An 18,036-nucleotide genomic window follows, 5' to 3' on the forward strand; every position below is an offset into this window, starting at 1 on the left:
GGGTGCGGGGTTCCCCTTAATATTCATACCAGACCAGAAGGACCTGGTATGGATTTTGGGGGTGACGTCCACATCATTTTATTTATTTTTTATTTTTATCTATCTATAATATCTATATTGCCAGGATCCGACAATACATTACAGCCATGATGATGCACTACTTACAGGCATAATAAGGAGACCCCCCCCCCGGCACGATATTTAAAGGAATTTTTCATTTTTATTGTTTCACTTTTAGAATTATTAAAATCATTGCTCCCCAAAAAACGGACAAACTTTTTTTGCATTGATATATGTCCCCTGGGGCAAACACTTTTTATGGCAATAACTGATTAAATGATTTTTCCTGTTCGTGTCCCATAGACATTAATGGCATTCGCATGTTTTTTGCCTGTTCTGCTGCAAACCGAACTGGGGGGGGAGTTGGGGCGTTCGGCTCCTCCTTAGTCATTTGTGTATAACTAAGTTTGGGAATGTTTAGGATTGATAGGATTGATATGGGGATGGTTATACATCTGGGGTACCCTAGCCAAGTCTTTTTTCTACATTTGCTGCCAAAACTAGCTTGAAGCTAATCTACTCCTCTTGCACAGCACAGCATGTGTATATTTTAGTCTACCCAGCATCCCATTGAGTGTTCATCAATGTGTTTAGCTTCAAAATAAGCAGACAGTAGTCATTGCAAAATATCTGAAAGCTCTCTTGATTAAGTGAAAGATTTGACTCTGTTATACTGGATCGCCAAACTTTCTAAATACAGGGCCAGTTTACTGTCTTTCAGACTTTAGAGGGACTGAGCTGTGGGCAGTGGGAGTAGAAACTGTCCCGCCGTCTGTAAAAAAGCCCCATCATTGGTGTCAGTGGAAAGAATAGTGCCCGGTCATTGTTGTCAGTAGGAAGAATAGTGCCCCATTGTTGGTGTCAGTGAGAGTAAGGCCGCGTACACACGGGCGGACTGTTCGCCCAACTTTGTCCGCTGAACAGTGTTTGGGCGGACAGTCCGCTCGTGTGTGGGCTTTCAGCGGACAGTTTCAGCGGACAGTTTGACGAACAAGGTTTTTCGGAAATTCCGTAAAACTGTCCGCTGAAACCTTGTTTGAGCGAACAGTCCGCCCGTGTGTAGGCTTGTTCGTCAAACTAAGTTCCGCGCATGCTCAGAAAGGATTTACACGCCGAAAGTTATAATGCAGTGTATAGGACGTCGTATTTTTCGTCCCGTCGTACGTGCCGTTCACGTCATCGCGCACGGTTTCAGCAAACTGTTCGTTCGTCGTGTGTGGCCATGTCCGTCCATGCTAATTTTGAGCGGACTGTTTGCCGAAACTGTTTGACGGACAAAGTTGGGCGAACAGTCCGCCCGTGTGTACGCGGCCTAATAGTGCCCTGTCATTGGTGTCAGTGAGATGAATAATGCTACATCATTGGTGTCAGTGAGAGGTATAGGGCTCCATTGTTAATGTCAGTGGGAGGGAATAGTGCCCCAAAGGTAAAAAAAAGGCAAGCAAATAGCTGCACTTTGGAGATCACTGCTCTTATAGCTTAGAAAAATTGTATAAATAGCAGAACTGCACATCTAATGGGACGTTGGCGATCTTGTTCTCATTTCTCTCTGGATGTTGTAGAGAGTAACCCTGCCAGAAAAGGTATGTGTTTCTTTTTATTTTCCCTAGCATATTATGATCTTTGCAAGACTTTGTTCAAAGTTCATTTCTGTTTATAAGTGGTGAATTTACATGCAGTATTCATATACAGTAATGAAAAAAAAAGATGACCGCTGCCACCTAAGGTTTTACATAGGTACACTGGATTACCTGGCAATAAGTAAATAGAAACAGTGAATCCTGAGATTGTGTATCGTACACATCTGACCCCTGCTGACATGCTGCATGTGAGTCACAACATGCGGCAGATTTTTTCATCTTCATTTGTTTCTTTTTATTTTTTCTATTTTTGTGGCCTCTATAAGGTCTAGGCATGTGACCTATTATGTTCATTGTTTACTTTTGAGACTGTCATTACCATGGGAAAGCTGATTATTTGCTTCCTTTTAGTAATATGTAGTATTATCACTGGGTTTGGTTTCTTAAAGGAATTGTAAAGTGATTTTTTAGTTTTTTTTAAATAAAAAACATGTTATACTTACCTCCACTGTGCAGCTCGTTTTACACAGAGTGGCCCCGAACCTGCTCTTCTGGGGTCCCTCTGCGGCTGTCTCTGCTTCTTCCCGCAGGTGCTTCTCACGTTCATGCGAGCTCCCTCACATGGTGAGAAGCATCTGCGGGCACGCTCCCGTGATACAGCCGGCGGCTATAGCCGCTCTCTGTATCACACGGCCCCGCCCCCCGGCGCTCCGCGTCAGTGGATGTGATTGACAGCAGCGTGAGCCAATGGCTGCGCTGCTTTCCATCCATCCACTCCAGCCAATCAGCGGCCAGGCTGAACGGTGGAAAGGACGACGGGTGCGAGCGCGGGATTTTCGAGGGGTGAGGTAAGTAAAACGGGGGGGCTGGGGGCGCAGGCACTGTCAGTTGTTTTTTCACCTTAATGCATAGAATGCATTAAGGTGAAAAAACATTTACCTTTACAACCCCTTTAAAGAGTAAAATGTGCATGATGATAATATGCATAGGGGTTGAGGGGTTGATCTAATAAAACTGAATAGTGCAAAATCGGGTGCAGTTCTGCATAGAAACCAATCAGCTTCCAGGATTTTTGCCAAAGCTTTGAAAAAGCTGAAGTTAGAAACTGATTGGCTACCATGCACAGCTGCACCAAATTTTGTACTCTCTAGTTTTAGTAAATCAACCCCATAGTCTTTTTTACTGATTTATTATTTTTCTTAAAGAGACCCTGTCTCCAACCTAAACAATTGCAGGTAAAAGCACACAAAAAAGTATTTTAAATGATTACCTGCAGTAATTTTCTTTTCCCTGAATACATTCGTATTTACTTGCAGTGTGCTTTTTATACTACTGGACAAATTTGACCCCTTCAGGAGAGTCAGTTCCCTAGCTCAGTCTCTTTTTGCACCTCATAGGCTTCTTCTCTTCTGGCAGTTTTCAATTACTGTCTTTGCTGACCCAGCATCTCCACCAATCAACTCTCTACAAAACCTTTACAAAACCTTTTATGTAGTAGCTGGGGAGGAGTGAAGGAAAATGCTATAGGGTGTAACTTGAGTGACAGCTCTGAACCTGCTGGGGCTGGTAACATCGTTTCTAAGATAGAGGCCCCCAGCAGCAGTCTCAGGACTCAGCAAATGAGACACTTATTAAACCTTATCAGCCACTAGTGCATAGTGGTTTCTGAGCAATTGATGGATTCCTGAAAGCTGAGATGTGATTACCCATTTTGAAATTCTGTTTTAGTAGCATCCCTATGCCTGTGACAGATGGTCTGGCAAGGGCAGGTCTGTAGACCAGTCTTACGCACAATCAGTGTTCAAAGCTGGGTGATCCTGTTCACAGGCAAGACTGAACATTGGTACATGATGCTGAATTTGCATGTAAACTCCGGGGTTCTATATGATGGCATTCATTATGTTTTACTAGACTCAAGCTAGGCAGCTCTAAAAAATATATAATATGCATGCCTAATTGGGTTAATATTGGCCATTAGTGTTAACCATAAATGCATATGAACACCTTAATGCATATTAATAGATAATGGAAAAATATCTGGACCTTACATATTGGACGTTGAGAATTTTAGGCATCTTAGCAGCCATTACTTGTGGTTACAGGAATAGTTATTAAGCACATCTGCTTGTTGTTTCACTGGATACTGTTACATGTGGACAATTTATTAGACAATATCAGTTTCTTATTTGGACGGACAGGCAGCGTCATTGGGTTTCAGGTCTTCTAGGACAAGACAATTACCACACTGAAGGTTGCTTGAAGGACAGAAATTATGTAATAATAACAATAATACACGATTTTGTTAGACATACACATTGGTATAATAGAAAATACATCCATATTGAATTTAATGCCAGACAACGTTTTTGAGCAGTACCTCAATCACATTGCAATTTACTGGCCAAAATATAAATATTACCAAGACCAGTTACATTTTGATGTACAATACTAACTACAACTATCTTTGGCCACTTTCACACTGGGGTGGTGAGAGCGTTGGCGGTAAAGCGCCGCTAGTTTTAGGGGCTCTTTACGGTAGTTTTAGCGGCGATTTTACGCCGCTATCGGGGCACTTTTAACCCCTGCTAGAGGCTGAAGAAGGGGTTAATAGCGCCCGCAAAGCACCGTTGCCAAATAGCTTTGCAGGCGCTTTGCAGCAGTGCCCAATTTATTTCAATGGGCATGGGTGTTTTGGGAGCAGTGTATTCACTGTTCCTAAACCACCACAAAGATGCTGCTTGCAGGACTTTTTTTAACGTCCCGCAAGCTCACTGCTCCATTATGAAAGCACTGGGGCACACTGGAGTGACAGGAGAGGCGCTTTACAGGTGCTATTTTTAGAGGTAAAATGCCTGTAAAGTGCCTCAGTGTGAAAATAGCCTTAGTGTTGACTGTTATCAGTAACAGTGTAACAATGTTTGTGCCATATCTAATGTCTATCTTAGAGCAAGTTTATTTCCCTAAACCCTAATCAATGCCTCTAGAGTACCCTTTCTCAAACAGGGTTCCTCCCAGGATTGTTAGGGTTTCCTTGAGCATTGAGCAACTTCTGCCTCTTGGACGAGTAACAACTGACACCAATGTTCTTTTTAGTTAACTATAAGGGGCATTTATCCGAATGGCCACAAATGCAAGGAGCGTACTTCCTACTGATTATCATACTAATGTACTGTGAGCTGTAGTTACAGTAATTATTAGCTTACCAAGGGTTTTATGTTAAAAAGGTTGAGAAAAGCAGCTCTACAGAATCATTCTTTCATTTTCTATTATTTACTTTCCCCTGTATTGAGGTAATCACGCAACTTCAAATGCTTAATTTTTAAGCATTACAGTGAGAAGTAGTCTGCAAAGAGCCCTATGTCACATAGCAACCTGCAGAACTTTTGTTTAAAGCACATAAAACTAAAAAGGTGGCGCTACACAGAATATTCCTGCAACAAGTGTTGAATTATATTGTCAGCGAAAGTGAATATTTAAGTCCATAAAGAAAGTCCATATGGTTAAAAATAAAAAATAAAACAGTATTGTCTCTTTTCAGTGTGCTGTTAATCACAATTCTTCTTTCTATAGGTCCCTTGGTGTAAAAATGATTATAAAGAAATAATTTAATTAACTTATTCAATAAATTAATAAACAATAAATCAAGTGAATATAATTAATAATGAATGTAATTGGAAATGAATACCTAAAGTCCAAATGCAAAATGAAGACTAAAAAACCAAGTGCAAAAGATTGTCCAGGTGCAAATATATATATGTATTAATCAGGATGACTCATTAGTCCATATTAGTCCATATCTTGATAGAGGAGAAATAAACACTAATCCAATAATGAAAGGGATCAGAGAGAAAAAGCCACCACCAATAGATGTATAGATTGGCCGCTCACCTCCAGGTATGACCAGAAGGTCAAATAAAGCTCAGCTGGTACGTCTGTGAAGACACCCTCCAAAATTAAGCCAAACGCTACTCCAGAAGTAATCGTAGGATCAGAACAACATCAGAGGCTGAAGACGGTCACACAACAAGCATGTCAGCAGTGAAGGATGAAAGGCGTGGTCGAGCTCAGGTTTGGAGCATGAGTGCTCCTTCAGCAGGCATATATTGGTGTAAAAGTGCTCACTCACCGGAAGTTGTTGACCTCTCAGTTATAAGGAGGTCAAATAGCGCTTTAAATGTTTTGAGACCTCAACTTAGATTTCTCTGTCAATTTGTGGGAGCCATCCAGATATGTTTCAAACACCGCTTGTCTCCATCCGATCAAGCGAGAGTAACCAAAAGAAAAAAAACAGTGTAGTAAATCAAAACTTATCAAATGTGCACCTAAAATAAAACACTCACATCTAGAAAGTGTCTGCATGTAAACCAAAGTACCAAAAAGTGCTCAATTGACAGGTCCTCTTCATGCTGAACCCTCAGTGTAAAGTGCTCACTCACCAGAGATATTAGATCTTTAACCAAAGGTCCCAATAAGCTTTTTTTAGATAGAATGCTTCTCTTTTCCATCGCAGTCCTCTTCTTTGGGGTTCTTCCAAGAGGTCTGCCAGTCACGAACCCATTAGAAATGTCAGCCCGGACATGACGTCAGAGGTGATGACTGCGGAGTTGGCCGCAACATGTTTCACCAATCGCCATCATTAGGGTCAACTTACAAATTACAATGCACTACAACACATGTCCAGGTTCTAAATAAAAAAATAATGCCTGTTCTCATTCCTGCATGGAAGTGAAGCACATTTTAGGATATACAAAAATGTTTTCTGCATTTAGTGCATTAAAAGTTAGTGGTAGAGCTTCAAAACACAAATACGTGTGACAGCAGGTATTAACAAATAGAGTTGGGCCGAACACCTCTCAGTTCGGTTCACGCCTCACCACTCAAACATCACAACAGTTCAGACCCGAACCCCATTGAAGTCTAAGGGACCCGAATTTTGAAGTCTTATATGCAAGTTATTGGCTATAAAAAGGATATGGGGGCCTGGGTACTGCCCTGGGGGACATGTAACAATGCAAAGTGATTTTAATGTCGCTTAAAGTGAAACAGCAGAAATGAAAAATTCCTGAAAAATTAAAATATAGTGCCTGGGTGGTCCCCTTAGTCTGCCTGTAAAATGGCGCATCTGTACAGTGTATTGAACCCGCTGCAGCAAAACTGACATTTCTAAAGTAAAAAAATTACATTTAAATTGCTGGCAATTCATTACTGTTGCCAGCAATACAAAAAAAAAAAAAAAACGGTGTGGGGTAGCCCCCCAAATCCTTGTATGGATTTTAAGGGGAACCCATGCCAACATTTTTAAAAAATGGCATGGGGTCCCCCCAAAAATTCATACGAGACCCAAACATGCAGCTCGGCAGGTCAGGAAAGGGAAGAGATGGACGAGCGAACACCCCCCCTCCTGGCTCTTCACCCCCTACCCCAAAGCACCTTGTCTCCATGTTGATGTAAACAAGGGCCTCTTCTCGACAATCCTGGGCTGTGGTTATGGGGCAGGAGGCTTATCGAAATCTGGAAGCCCCCTTTAATGTCCCCCCATGTGAATGAGTAGGGGTACAAGGTGCCAAGGTTCGCCATCACTGCCCTAATCATTCACCAAAAAAGTGTCAATAAGACAAAAAAAACATTTTTGACAAATCCTTTATTAAAAAAACAATGTGCCCCAATATAGCTTGATCATCAATCATGATGCCCGCTGCACCCCCGGACCCCCCAAAAAAACGCTCAGCCCGCGAGGAGGACTGACTGCTGAATGCCTGCTCTGCCATTTGACAGTTCTTAAATAGGTAAGGGGCGGGGCCAGCTAGTGATGTCACCTGGGGCACCGCCCCATTGTGACGTCACCGTCCAGTGCATGCATATTCGGGTGTTTTTTCAGACCGGCAAACCAAACTTTGTCTCAGCTTGAACTGTTTGCCCCACTCTATTAACAGACCTTGGCCAATGGTCGATAACTTCATCCTCTCCAAATTCTAAATTCAAAAACACTTGCACGTTAACGTCCATTGTTAAAGCATGACAACACACCTGCCTAACGCTACAAAAAAATGCATCTCTACGAACATAGATCTAGCTTGGCCCTCAGTTCTGGACACACCTACTCATTGGACACAATGCAGTTTAGTTGCCCCTCCCACATCCATAGTGCTGCCATAATAAATCATTGTACACCTGTTTCCACAGTCAGTAAAAATTTGTGCATTTCACGCAAAAAAAAATTATAATAATAAGCAATGTGGAATCCAAGTTAGATTTCTTTTGATTGTAATTATTTTTGACTTGAAAATATGGAAGACCTAAATATTTAGTAATATATTATGACACTTGTCCAATTTTTCTCATAGGACAGACAAATCTAAAATTGCCAAATTACATACAGAATAAATATTTGCTGTACGTTGTTACAGTTTGGAAGACGTGACTATTCTTTTATTCTTCGGATTTTAATGGAAGCAGCATGATAAAGCAGCTTTTCCTTGCTCTGTGGAATTAAGAAAACAGGAAACCTTGGTCTCCTCTCCATTCCACAATGATTTTGAGATGTTTCATGCCCTAATGTCTGTGCAAAGTGTTCAGTTACAGTAGATGAAGTCTTTTCCTCTAGCTGCATCCAAGCTCTTTAGTTGTGATCAGATGATCAGGGCAGCAGGAACTGATTGGAGAGGCTGTCTGGCTACAGCTGCAGTGTAGGCTGCTTTCAGGGACAAGGAGCCACTGTTGTACAAACATAGCATCAACATAGAAGTTATTTTGTGGGCTTCAGGATGCAGATATGGGCTGTGCTGCCAGCATTGTTCTGCTCCAAGCCTTTCGGTCTGTGGTACAGAGGAGCTGTCCCCATATTTGCACCAGACGACAGGAGGATCTGTCACATGAGATTGTGCTACAGGATGATGTGGATGAAATAAGCAGACCGAGAACTCTGATCATAATGGTAGAGTATGCCTTAGCAAACTGTCACAGCAGCCACAGGATTATTGGATGGATACAGCTGTGTCATTTCTTCATATTAGCATGCACAGACATAATCTGATTTAGCTTTTCTGCCTTTTTTTTTTTTTTTAATAACTATTATTTTTTTATGTTCTGTATACAGTGCTGATATATTTCCATTATGTAACATCTGTATAGATCAGTGTGCAGATACATGAGTTCCCAATGCTATTTGCAGGATCTTGTTTAGAAATTTATCTGTAAGGATGGATGCTGTGTAGTTCTGGCACGACGAGAATGACAGCAGTAATGTGACGGAGAGTCTATATATTGACTTTCTGTCTTTTAACTCAGATTTTGGTTATCTGATACTTGATGCACTTATGCTCTATCTCTATGGGATCGCTTGTATGTGAGCTGTTTGTTTTCACTGTATTATATTTAGATATTATATTTGTTTGTGTGATTTATACTATTATGTTGGTTGTTATTTTTGTTTTTGCACTTTTCTGCTGAAATGGAACATTGTAAAGTTTTAGAAGTAATAAGTTGTCTTTTATAACATCATAAGGACTTTGAGTAAACCAACATAGAAACCAATGCAAATGTTTGTTTTACTGTAAAATGGAGCTGAATGGTGAATATTCATGAGCATAGCAGCTTCCAGTATTTCCTAGTTCTGAAGAATAAAATGTCATTAATGGGAACATCGGGCTTTATTATGATTTTTTTTTTTTTAATGATTATTATTTTATTAGTAAGAATAGTAATTTTCGTAATAATTACAATCGTTATACTCTGCAGTAAGCCAAATGTCAGAGTCGCTGCTGTACCTGGAATAAAGTACAGTACCATCTTCTCGGACAGATTGTATGTTGTTATTGGCCTGCAGTTTACCAGCCAGCCGGTCAGACACTGGCTAACCCGCACTCCAGAGTCCCGGGACCGCAGTATGCTGCCTTAGGTCTACAGAACCTATTCCAAACCCAATACTTCGAATCAATAGACCTTTGCATAAGGTAAAAAGTGAATCATTATCAGGATTTATCTTATTAACGGTCTGTTGGCAGCAAACTGAAATCCCATTGGTTGTTGCGTTTTAATTTACTCTGCACATCACCACGTAGTTGTTTTTTTCAGCAACAAACTTAAAATCTGCATCAAGCTAAAAACTTTTTTCATTTTTATTATTTTACTATTAATACTATTTTATTTTTTACATTTTGGACAGCTTAGGGAAGAATGTGAACCCCTGGCATGTTTTTACTGAAACCTAGGGCCATTATTATTATACAGAATTTATAGAGCGCCAACAGGGGGAGCAGTGCTTTACAGTAAAATTACAATATAGTTAAATACAGAACGAATAGGAAGGTCCTTCATGTGGCACTTACAATCTAAAGGGAGGAGATTTCTCCTGACTCTTAAAGCCCCATACACACTCAGATTTTCTGCTTATTTTTTCCTTTAGATTTACCAAAACCATATAATATGAGGTCAAACCTTAGGAGTTTCAATGTGTATGCAATCAGGAAGGCCCTTGCACTGCATGGTTTTGGTAAATCTGAAGACAAAAACCTGCAGAAAATCTAATAGTGTGTATGGGGCCTTATAATCCGGGGGTCAATTCTGCAAAGTTCTAAAGATCAATGTTACACAATAACCAAGCAAGAAATCTGAAGACAAAAATCAGCAGAAAAAGTGATAGTGTGTATGGGGCTTGATACACGGGTGTTTGAGCCTTGCAAAGCATTCCCCCACCCAGGTAGCCCAGCTGCTCCCTACAGCCGCCCATGGACATAATTGGCTGTGTGCAGCTGTACTCAATATACACTAATGCTATTAAAAAAATAGAACATTTAAAAAAATGTTGTAAATGTTTTTGTGCCATGCTTGTGTTTACGCAAGCATTGCCCTCTTTCTAATGGAGCCCCGAATAGCAGTAAGACCACAACCTGGGGTCTAATCTTTCCTGCTTTTTCCAAAATCTGAAAAAAATTATTTTTGCCTGGGAATACACATTAAAGGAGAAGTAAGGCCAGCGTTCCTTTGCCCGGATGTCGGTTTCTATCTAAGTGCGTGACTGACAGCTGGCTCAGCCTCTCAATGCACTGGTGAGAGCCTGAGCCAGCCGCTCCTGCCCTCTCCAGAGCCCAGCGCTCCAGTGAGCATTGGAGGGGAATAACAGAGAGCTGCTGCCTGACAGACACCATGGAAGACAGAGAACTAAGTGATCAATGGACTTTGATTCCTTGGTTCTTGGTCTTAGGGGCCACGGGGGACAGATGCAGCACCAAACTGATGCTGCATTCACCTAGGGGTGTATATATACTTTCTCTTTTTTAAAACCCATACTTTTTTTTTAAGAGTTTATATATTTTTAGGTTTGGATGGAGTAAGTGAGGATTAGTACCTCTGTAAAGATTGAATTGCTTTCTTTGTCCCTGCTGGGAGAATTTACCCTCTGTATTTGTCCTGATGATTATTGTCATTGGGACTGAAAGTGAGGGAAAATTTGTCACCAGGACATGAAAAGGAGGACTTTTGTTACAGTGAGGATTTCGTCTCTACAAGACAGGAAGTGAAGGCAAATATCCCAAATGGGAGCAAGAACCCTACTCTATTCAAAATAAAGGTTTAACGTTTTAAAAAAAGCTATATTGACTGATGTAAATGAGGCTTTGATAATATTTGCAGTATTCAAATGTTAGCTTTTTCTGTACCTGAATGTTAGAGAGTTGTGATTTCTATTTACATGTAATTTAAAATGGTACTAAAGTCTAAATGTTTTTCACCTTAACCCCTGGTTCACATTGGTATGATTTGACAGGCAATTTGACATGTCAAATCGCTTGTCAAATCGGCAGCAGTTGCCGACAATGGCACCGTCCTAATTGGTGCAGCGCCACACCGATTTCAAGAAGTGGTTTCTGTACTACTTTTTGCAATTTCGGGCTGCAATTTACATTGATATCTGTGTAACCTGCACAGATGTCTCTGAAATCGTGGTTGAAATTGTGACTGATATGCGGGAGTGAAATCAGTTCAGCTGAACTCACACGGCTTCATTCCTGCAGCTCTGTGTGAACCTGGGCTAAAATGGTTTTAAGACCTTATGGTTTTTCACCTTGATGCAATCTTTGCATTAGGGTGAAAAACCATCTGTGTTGCAAGTCCCCCCCAGATCCCCCCCCCTTTTCCTTACCTGAGCCCTGAGAACTCCATCGATGTGCTCGAGCGCAGTGGCTCCCGCTGATGTCTCTCTCATTGGAGAGATTGATAGCAGTGAAAGCAATTGGCTCTCGCTTCTGTCAAGAAAATCTGGTGACACAGGAACGGGGGAGGCGGGGAGTCTCGCTGTCTGTGCCATTGGGCGCCAAGGGAAAGCGACTTTCAATAAAGAGGAGGGGCCTTGAATTCCGGTGGGGGACCCCAGAAGAAGAAAATTGGGACTGCTCTGTGCAAAACATATTGCACAGAGCAGGTAAGTATAGGCATGTTTGTTATAAAAAATAAACAAAAACAAGCATTATAACCACTTTAATGCATTCTCTGCATTAGGGTAAAAAAAATGCCACACTACCTGTCCTATCCCTAAACACTTACTCAGCATCATGTCATCTCTTCAGTGCTCTCTTCAGCTCCTGCACCACTCCCCCACTTCCTGCTTTCAAAGGAGAAAAAGAGAGCAGTGAAGCCATAGGCTCCTGCTGCCGTCAGTCAAACTTCTGTGAGTGGAAATGGAGCCTGGTTTACAATAAAATAAAAATGCCATAAAACTATCCCCTATTTTTTAGACACTATAACTTTTGCGCAAACCAATCAATATATGCTTATTGCGATTTTTTTTTATCACAAATATGTAGAAGAATACGTATCGGCCTAAACTGAGAGGGAAAAAAAAAATCTTTATATATTTTTAGGGGATATTTATTATAGCAAAAAGTAAAATATATTGCATTTTTTTTTAAATGGTCATTCTTTTTTTGTTTATAGCGCAAAAAATAAAAATCGCAGAGGTGATCAAATACCACCAAAAGAAAGCTCTATTTGTGGAAAAAAAAAGGACGTCAATTTTGTCAGTTAAACTGACACAATGCCGAATCGCAAAAAGTCCTCTGGTCTGGAAGGGGGTAAAATCTTCCAGGGCTGAAGTGGTTAATTATAAAATCCTCTGCTTCTGAGCACTTTCTACACATCTCCAGCATGCCGCCACTTTCTCATTCTCCAGTGTGCATACTCAAGGCTGCAGAAAGTTATAAGAGAAGGTGGCACTCAAAGAAAAGGACTAGTTTATCTGTATTTTCAAAAGCTGAGATTTTTGGATATTCAGAAAATAAGGATAGTGACAACTGCAGGCATTTGAAGTAAAATTCTGGGAAACCCTAACTAATCTTAAAAACACTCTCTCCCCTCTATACGGAAAGGTGTCTTCACAGTAAAAGCTGTGAAAATGTGAAATTGACTCTCTCCAGAGGTGGTTCTGGCCAGCTCAGTTCATTGCTTTAAAAAAAAGGCCTGGATTATTTCCCAAATGTACATAATATAACTGGGTACTAACATTTATAAGTAAAGTTGATCCAGGGAAAATCTGATTCCCTTTGGGGGGATCAGGAAGGAATTTTTCCCCCTGCTGTAGCAAATAGGATCATGCTTTGCTGGGGTTTTTTCGCCTGCCTCTGGATCAACCGTGGGTAAAAGATTGGGTATATGGGATTGTCTTATTATAATTTTTCTCTTTTATTGGTTGAACTAGATGGACTTGTGTCTTTTTTCAGCCTAACTACCTATGTACTATATAACGCCTATGCATGCTAACCTGTGTAAGAAAGATGCGTATACTTATCTATTATCATGCTGCTCCAGTCCGTTCATGTGATCTTCCTTGTGTCAGTCAGCGGCCAGGATAGAGGAGAGAGTGGCCAACTACAGCTGTTAAAGCCTGGAGCTGTGATATCATCCATAGGTTTCAATGGCCCATTTTTGTTGGTGCTCCCTTCTATACCCTGGAGCTGTGACATCATCCATAGGCTTCAATGGCCCATTTTTGTTGGTGCTCCCTTCTATACCCTGGAGCTGTGACATCATCCATAGGCTTCAATGGCCCATTTTGTTGGTGCTCCCTTCTATCCCCTGGAGCTGTGACATCATCCATAGGCTTCAATGGCCCATTTTGTTGGTGCTCCCTACTATCCCCTGGAGCTGTGACATCATCCATATGCTTCAATGGCCCATTTTGTTGGTGCTCCCTTCTATCCCCTGGAGCTGTGACATCATCCATAGGCTTCACTGGCCCATTTTTGTTGGTGCTCCCTTCTATCCCCTGGAGCTGTGACATCATCCATAGGCTTTAATGGCTCATTTTTGTTGGTGCTCCCTTCTATCCCCTGGAGCTGTGACATCATCCATAGGCTTCAATGGCCCATTTTTGTTGGTGCTCCCTTCTATCCCCTGGAGCTGTGACATCACCCATAGGCTTCAATGGCCCATTTTTGTTGGTGCTCCCTTCTATCCCCTGGAGCTGTGACATCATCCATAGGCTTCAATGGCCCATTTTTGTTGGTGCTCCCTTCTATCCCCTGGAGCTGTGACATCATCCATAGGCTTCAATGGCCCATTTTGGTTGGTGCTCCCTTCTGTCCCCTGGAGCTGTGACATCATCCATAGGCTTCAATGGCCCATTTTGGTTGGTGCTAACTTCTATCCCCTGGAGCTGTTGATGGCTGAGAACAGGCAAAGCAAACACATGAGCGGCCTGAAAATAGGTAAGTATATGCAGATTTCTTATACAGGTTAGTAATCAGAGGTGTCAGGAGGGGTAAGGGGGTATTTTTTTAAAAATTAGGGTTATCCCAGAATTCTACTTCAACTATCAGGGCATTGAAGGGTGCTATGTGAATGCAAGGAGGAAAATGATTAGGTTTTTATTCGTCAGATTTTTTTTTTTTTTTTTAACACCAATCACCATTGACAATTTCGGAGAAAGAAAGGGCAGAGGTATTCCATAGAAATGTTCTTATGTCTGAAAATGTATGCATGAAAGTTAACAGGATAATGTCAGTAACCTAATGCATGTGTGTTAATGCTTAAAAAAAAAAAGTTTTCATGTGTACAGTGCCTTGCAAAAGTATTCACCCCCCTTGGCATTTTTCGTGTTTTGTTGCCTCACAACCTGGAATTAACATGGATTGTTTGAGGATTTGCATCATTTAATTTACAGAACATGCCCACAACTTTGAAGATGTTTTTTTTTATTGTGAAGCAAACAACAAATCGGACAAAATAACAGAAACTATTCACCCCCCTAAAGTCAGTACTTTGTAGAGCCACCTTTTGCGGCTATTTGCTTGCCACATCTTACCATTGTGTTTTTTGCCCATTCCTCCTTGCAAAACTGCTTGAGCTCCTTCAAGTTGGATGGTTTGTGCTTAAGTCTGACCACAGATTTTTTATTGGATTGAGGTCTGGACTTTGACTAGGCCATTCCAACACATTTACATGTTTCCCCTTAAATCACTCAAGTGTTGCCTCAAATCACACACAGGTACAGGTTTTGCTCAAGAATATCTCTGTATTTAGCACCATCCATCTTTCCCTCAACTCTGACCAGTTTCCCAGTCCCTACCGCTGAAAAACATCCCCAGAGCATGATGCTGGCACCACCATGTTTCACAGTGTGGATGGTGTTCTTTGGGTGATGTGATGTGTTGGGTTTGCGCCAGACATAGCATTTTCTTTGATGGCCAAAAAGTTACATTTTAATCTCATCAGACCATACATTCCTTTTCACAAACTCAAAACGTGCCATTTTGTTTTTTGCTGAAAGTAATGGCTTTCTTCTGGCCACTCTGCCATAAATCCCATCTCTGTGGAGCTTACGGCTTATTGTCGTCCTATTTACAGATACTCCAGTCTCTGCTGTGGAACTCTGCAGCTCCTCAAGAATTACCTTAGGTCTCTGTTCTACCTCTCTGATTAATTCCCTCCTTGTCCAGTCCTTGAGTTTTGGTGTGCGGCCGTCTCTTGGCATGTTTGCTGTTGTGCCATGTTCTTTCCATTTGGTTATGATAGATTTGATGATGCTCCTAGGGATCATGAAAGATTTGGATATTTTTTATAACCTAACTCTGAATTGTACTTCTCAGCAACATTGTCCCTTACTTGTTTGGAGAGTTCCTTGGTCTTCATGGCAGTATTTGGTTAGTGGTGCCTCTTGCTTAGGTGTTGCAGCCTCTGAGGCCTTTCAAAAAGGTGTGTACATATAATGACAGATCCTGTGACACTTAGATTGCACACATGTGGACATCATTTCATTAATTATGTGACTTCTGAAAGTAATTGGTTGCACCAGAGCTTTTTATGGGCTTCATAACAAAGGAGGTGAATACAATCGCACATGCCAATTATCAATTTTTTATTTCTGAAAACTAGTTTTATGTATATATTTTTCTAATTTTACTTCACCAACTTAAACTATTGTGTTCTGACCCATCACATATAATTCAGATTAAAAAAACATTGAACTAAAGGCTGTAATGTAACAAAATAGGTAAAAAGCCAAGGGGGTGACTTTTGCAAGGCACTGTATGTCGTGATTTTATATGTACATGGTGGCATGTTGTTTTATAATTCTGAACAGCAGATATACCTTTCTGTTTATCTCCCTCACTGAAAATCTATCAGTCAGGTGTGACAGATCAAAAGTAATGTGCTCACTGGGTGGCAAGAAATATCTTGTCTCAGCAGTGGTGTTGTCCAGGGAGGGATTGCAATGAAATGCAACTAGCCACTAGAGGGAGAACCTATGAATCTACTACATGTATTAGACAGGGATAGCAATATGGTACAGAAGAATGTGAAATTGTAAGTTATGGAAAAACTCTTTTTAACCCCTTCCCGCCGAGCGTACGCAGATGTGCGTACTCGGCTTTAGAGGGTTATACCGGGATGATGCCCGCAGCTGCAGGCATCATCCCAGTACCGTTGTTTAGAGACGGTGATCGGCTTTCCAGGTATAACAACCGATGCGGCTAAAAGACGCTCGGCTGTCATACCAGAGGAGCGGGATGGAACATCCCCCCTCCTGCCGCCTCCTGCCGCTCTTCCCGGGCCTCCCGTCCCACCAGAAAGGCCCGATCGAACATCCAGCGCTAGTGACAGACTGTAATGAAGCCGGAAATCGCTTTGTTCCAGTCTCCAGGATGTAAACACGGAAGCGGCGTCGCGTCACCGCGAGCTCATGCAGCAAATAAAACGCATACCGAAGTCATGCCCGCATATGTAAACGGTGTTAAAATCACACATGTAAGGTATCGCTGCGATCATCACAGCAATAGCAATAATTCTAGCATTAGACCTCCTCTGTAACTCTAACCTGATAACCGTAAAAAATGTTTTTAAAGCATCGCGTATGGAGATTTTTAGGTACCAAAGTTTGTGGCCATTCTACGAATGCGCACAATTATAAAGTGTGACATGTTTGGTATCTATTTACTCGGCGTAACATCATCTTTCACATTATATAAAAAATTGGAATAACTGTACTGTTTTTTTTTTTTTTAATTCATGAAAGTGTCCCTTTTCCCAAAAAGTTGCGTTTAAAACACCGCTGCACAAATACAGTGTGAAATAAAATTTTGCAACAATCGCCATTTTATTCTCTAGATTCTCTGCTAAAATATATATATATATATATATATATATATATATATATATATATATATATAATGTTTGGGGGTTCTAAGTAATTTTCTACCAAAACATAGGGATTTTAACATGTAAACACCAAATGTCAGAAATAGGCTTAGTCATGAAAGGGATATAGCTCTTGGTATGTGCATGATGAATATAAGAAAACAATATTGCATTTTAGCCTATGAAATTGATTTTATAAAGAAATTATTGCTATATTAACCCAATGAACTTGTGGTTATTTTAAACATTTGAACTGTGACTAATTTTTTCATTTTCCATTCAAGATTCAAAAGAGATACCCTGACTGCCATAAAATATTATGTTATATGCATTAAGATATTTCTAAACATGAAATGAGGAAACTACAAAATCCCTACTATTATTCAGAGTTTTAAAAAAAAATTGCAGTCTGAAAATAATTTTGTACCATATTCCTGGACCTGTACATGTACATTTTCCATAAATCCGAAAATTGTTAGTACATAAATTATTCAGCTTAATGTGATAATTTTATCAATAATTCAGTCATTATTTATGATAGTAGTGGTAGGCCTTATAGTCTCCAGAGATTTCCTTCCATCCATGTTTAACCCTGACAATTGAACTGTTCTTTTACAGTTTTTTAGTAGGGTAAAACATTTTTGTTTTTTTTTATTAATTACATTAGTACATGCAATGGCCTGTGCATTTCCAACAGATTTGACCCGAATGGTCTTCCTAGATTTAGACATATCTAAAGATGGAGATCGGGTCAAGACGATCAATCATT

At 40.7% G+C, this 18,036-nt stretch overlaps 1 protein-coding gene across 5 annotated transcripts in view; it reads left to right on the forward strand.

The window, feature by feature from the left end:
- DOCK10 (dedicator of cytokinesis 10) overlaps positions 1-18,036 on the forward strand; it is a 412,410-nt gene that overhangs the window by 68,634 nt on the left and 325,740 nt on the right. For 2 of the 5 annotated variants that reach the window (XM_077488202.1, XM_077488207.1), the window contains exon 1: positions 8,311-8,574. The exons of 1 other annotated variant lie outside the window; for it this stretch is intronic. In XM_077488202.1, coding sequence (XP_077344328.1) covers positions 8,413-8,574 — 162 coding nt within the window. In that variant the 5' untranslated portion in view covers positions 8,311-8,412. Of the gene's footprint in view, positions 1-8,307; positions 8,575-18,036 lie in introns of those variants that run through there. 2 more of the 5 variants (XM_077488203.1, XM_077488204.1) reach the window with 2 other exon arrangements.

The sequence above is a fragment of the Lithobates pipiens genome, unplaced genomic scaffold (assembly GCF_037356315.1).
Source record: "Lithobates pipiens isolate NorthernLeopardFrog02 unplaced genomic scaffold, aLitPip1_a1.2 Scaffold_18, whole genome shotgun sequence".
Lineage (NCBI taxonomy): Eukaryota > Metazoa > Chordata > Amphibia > Anura > Ranidae > Lithobates > Lithobates pipiens.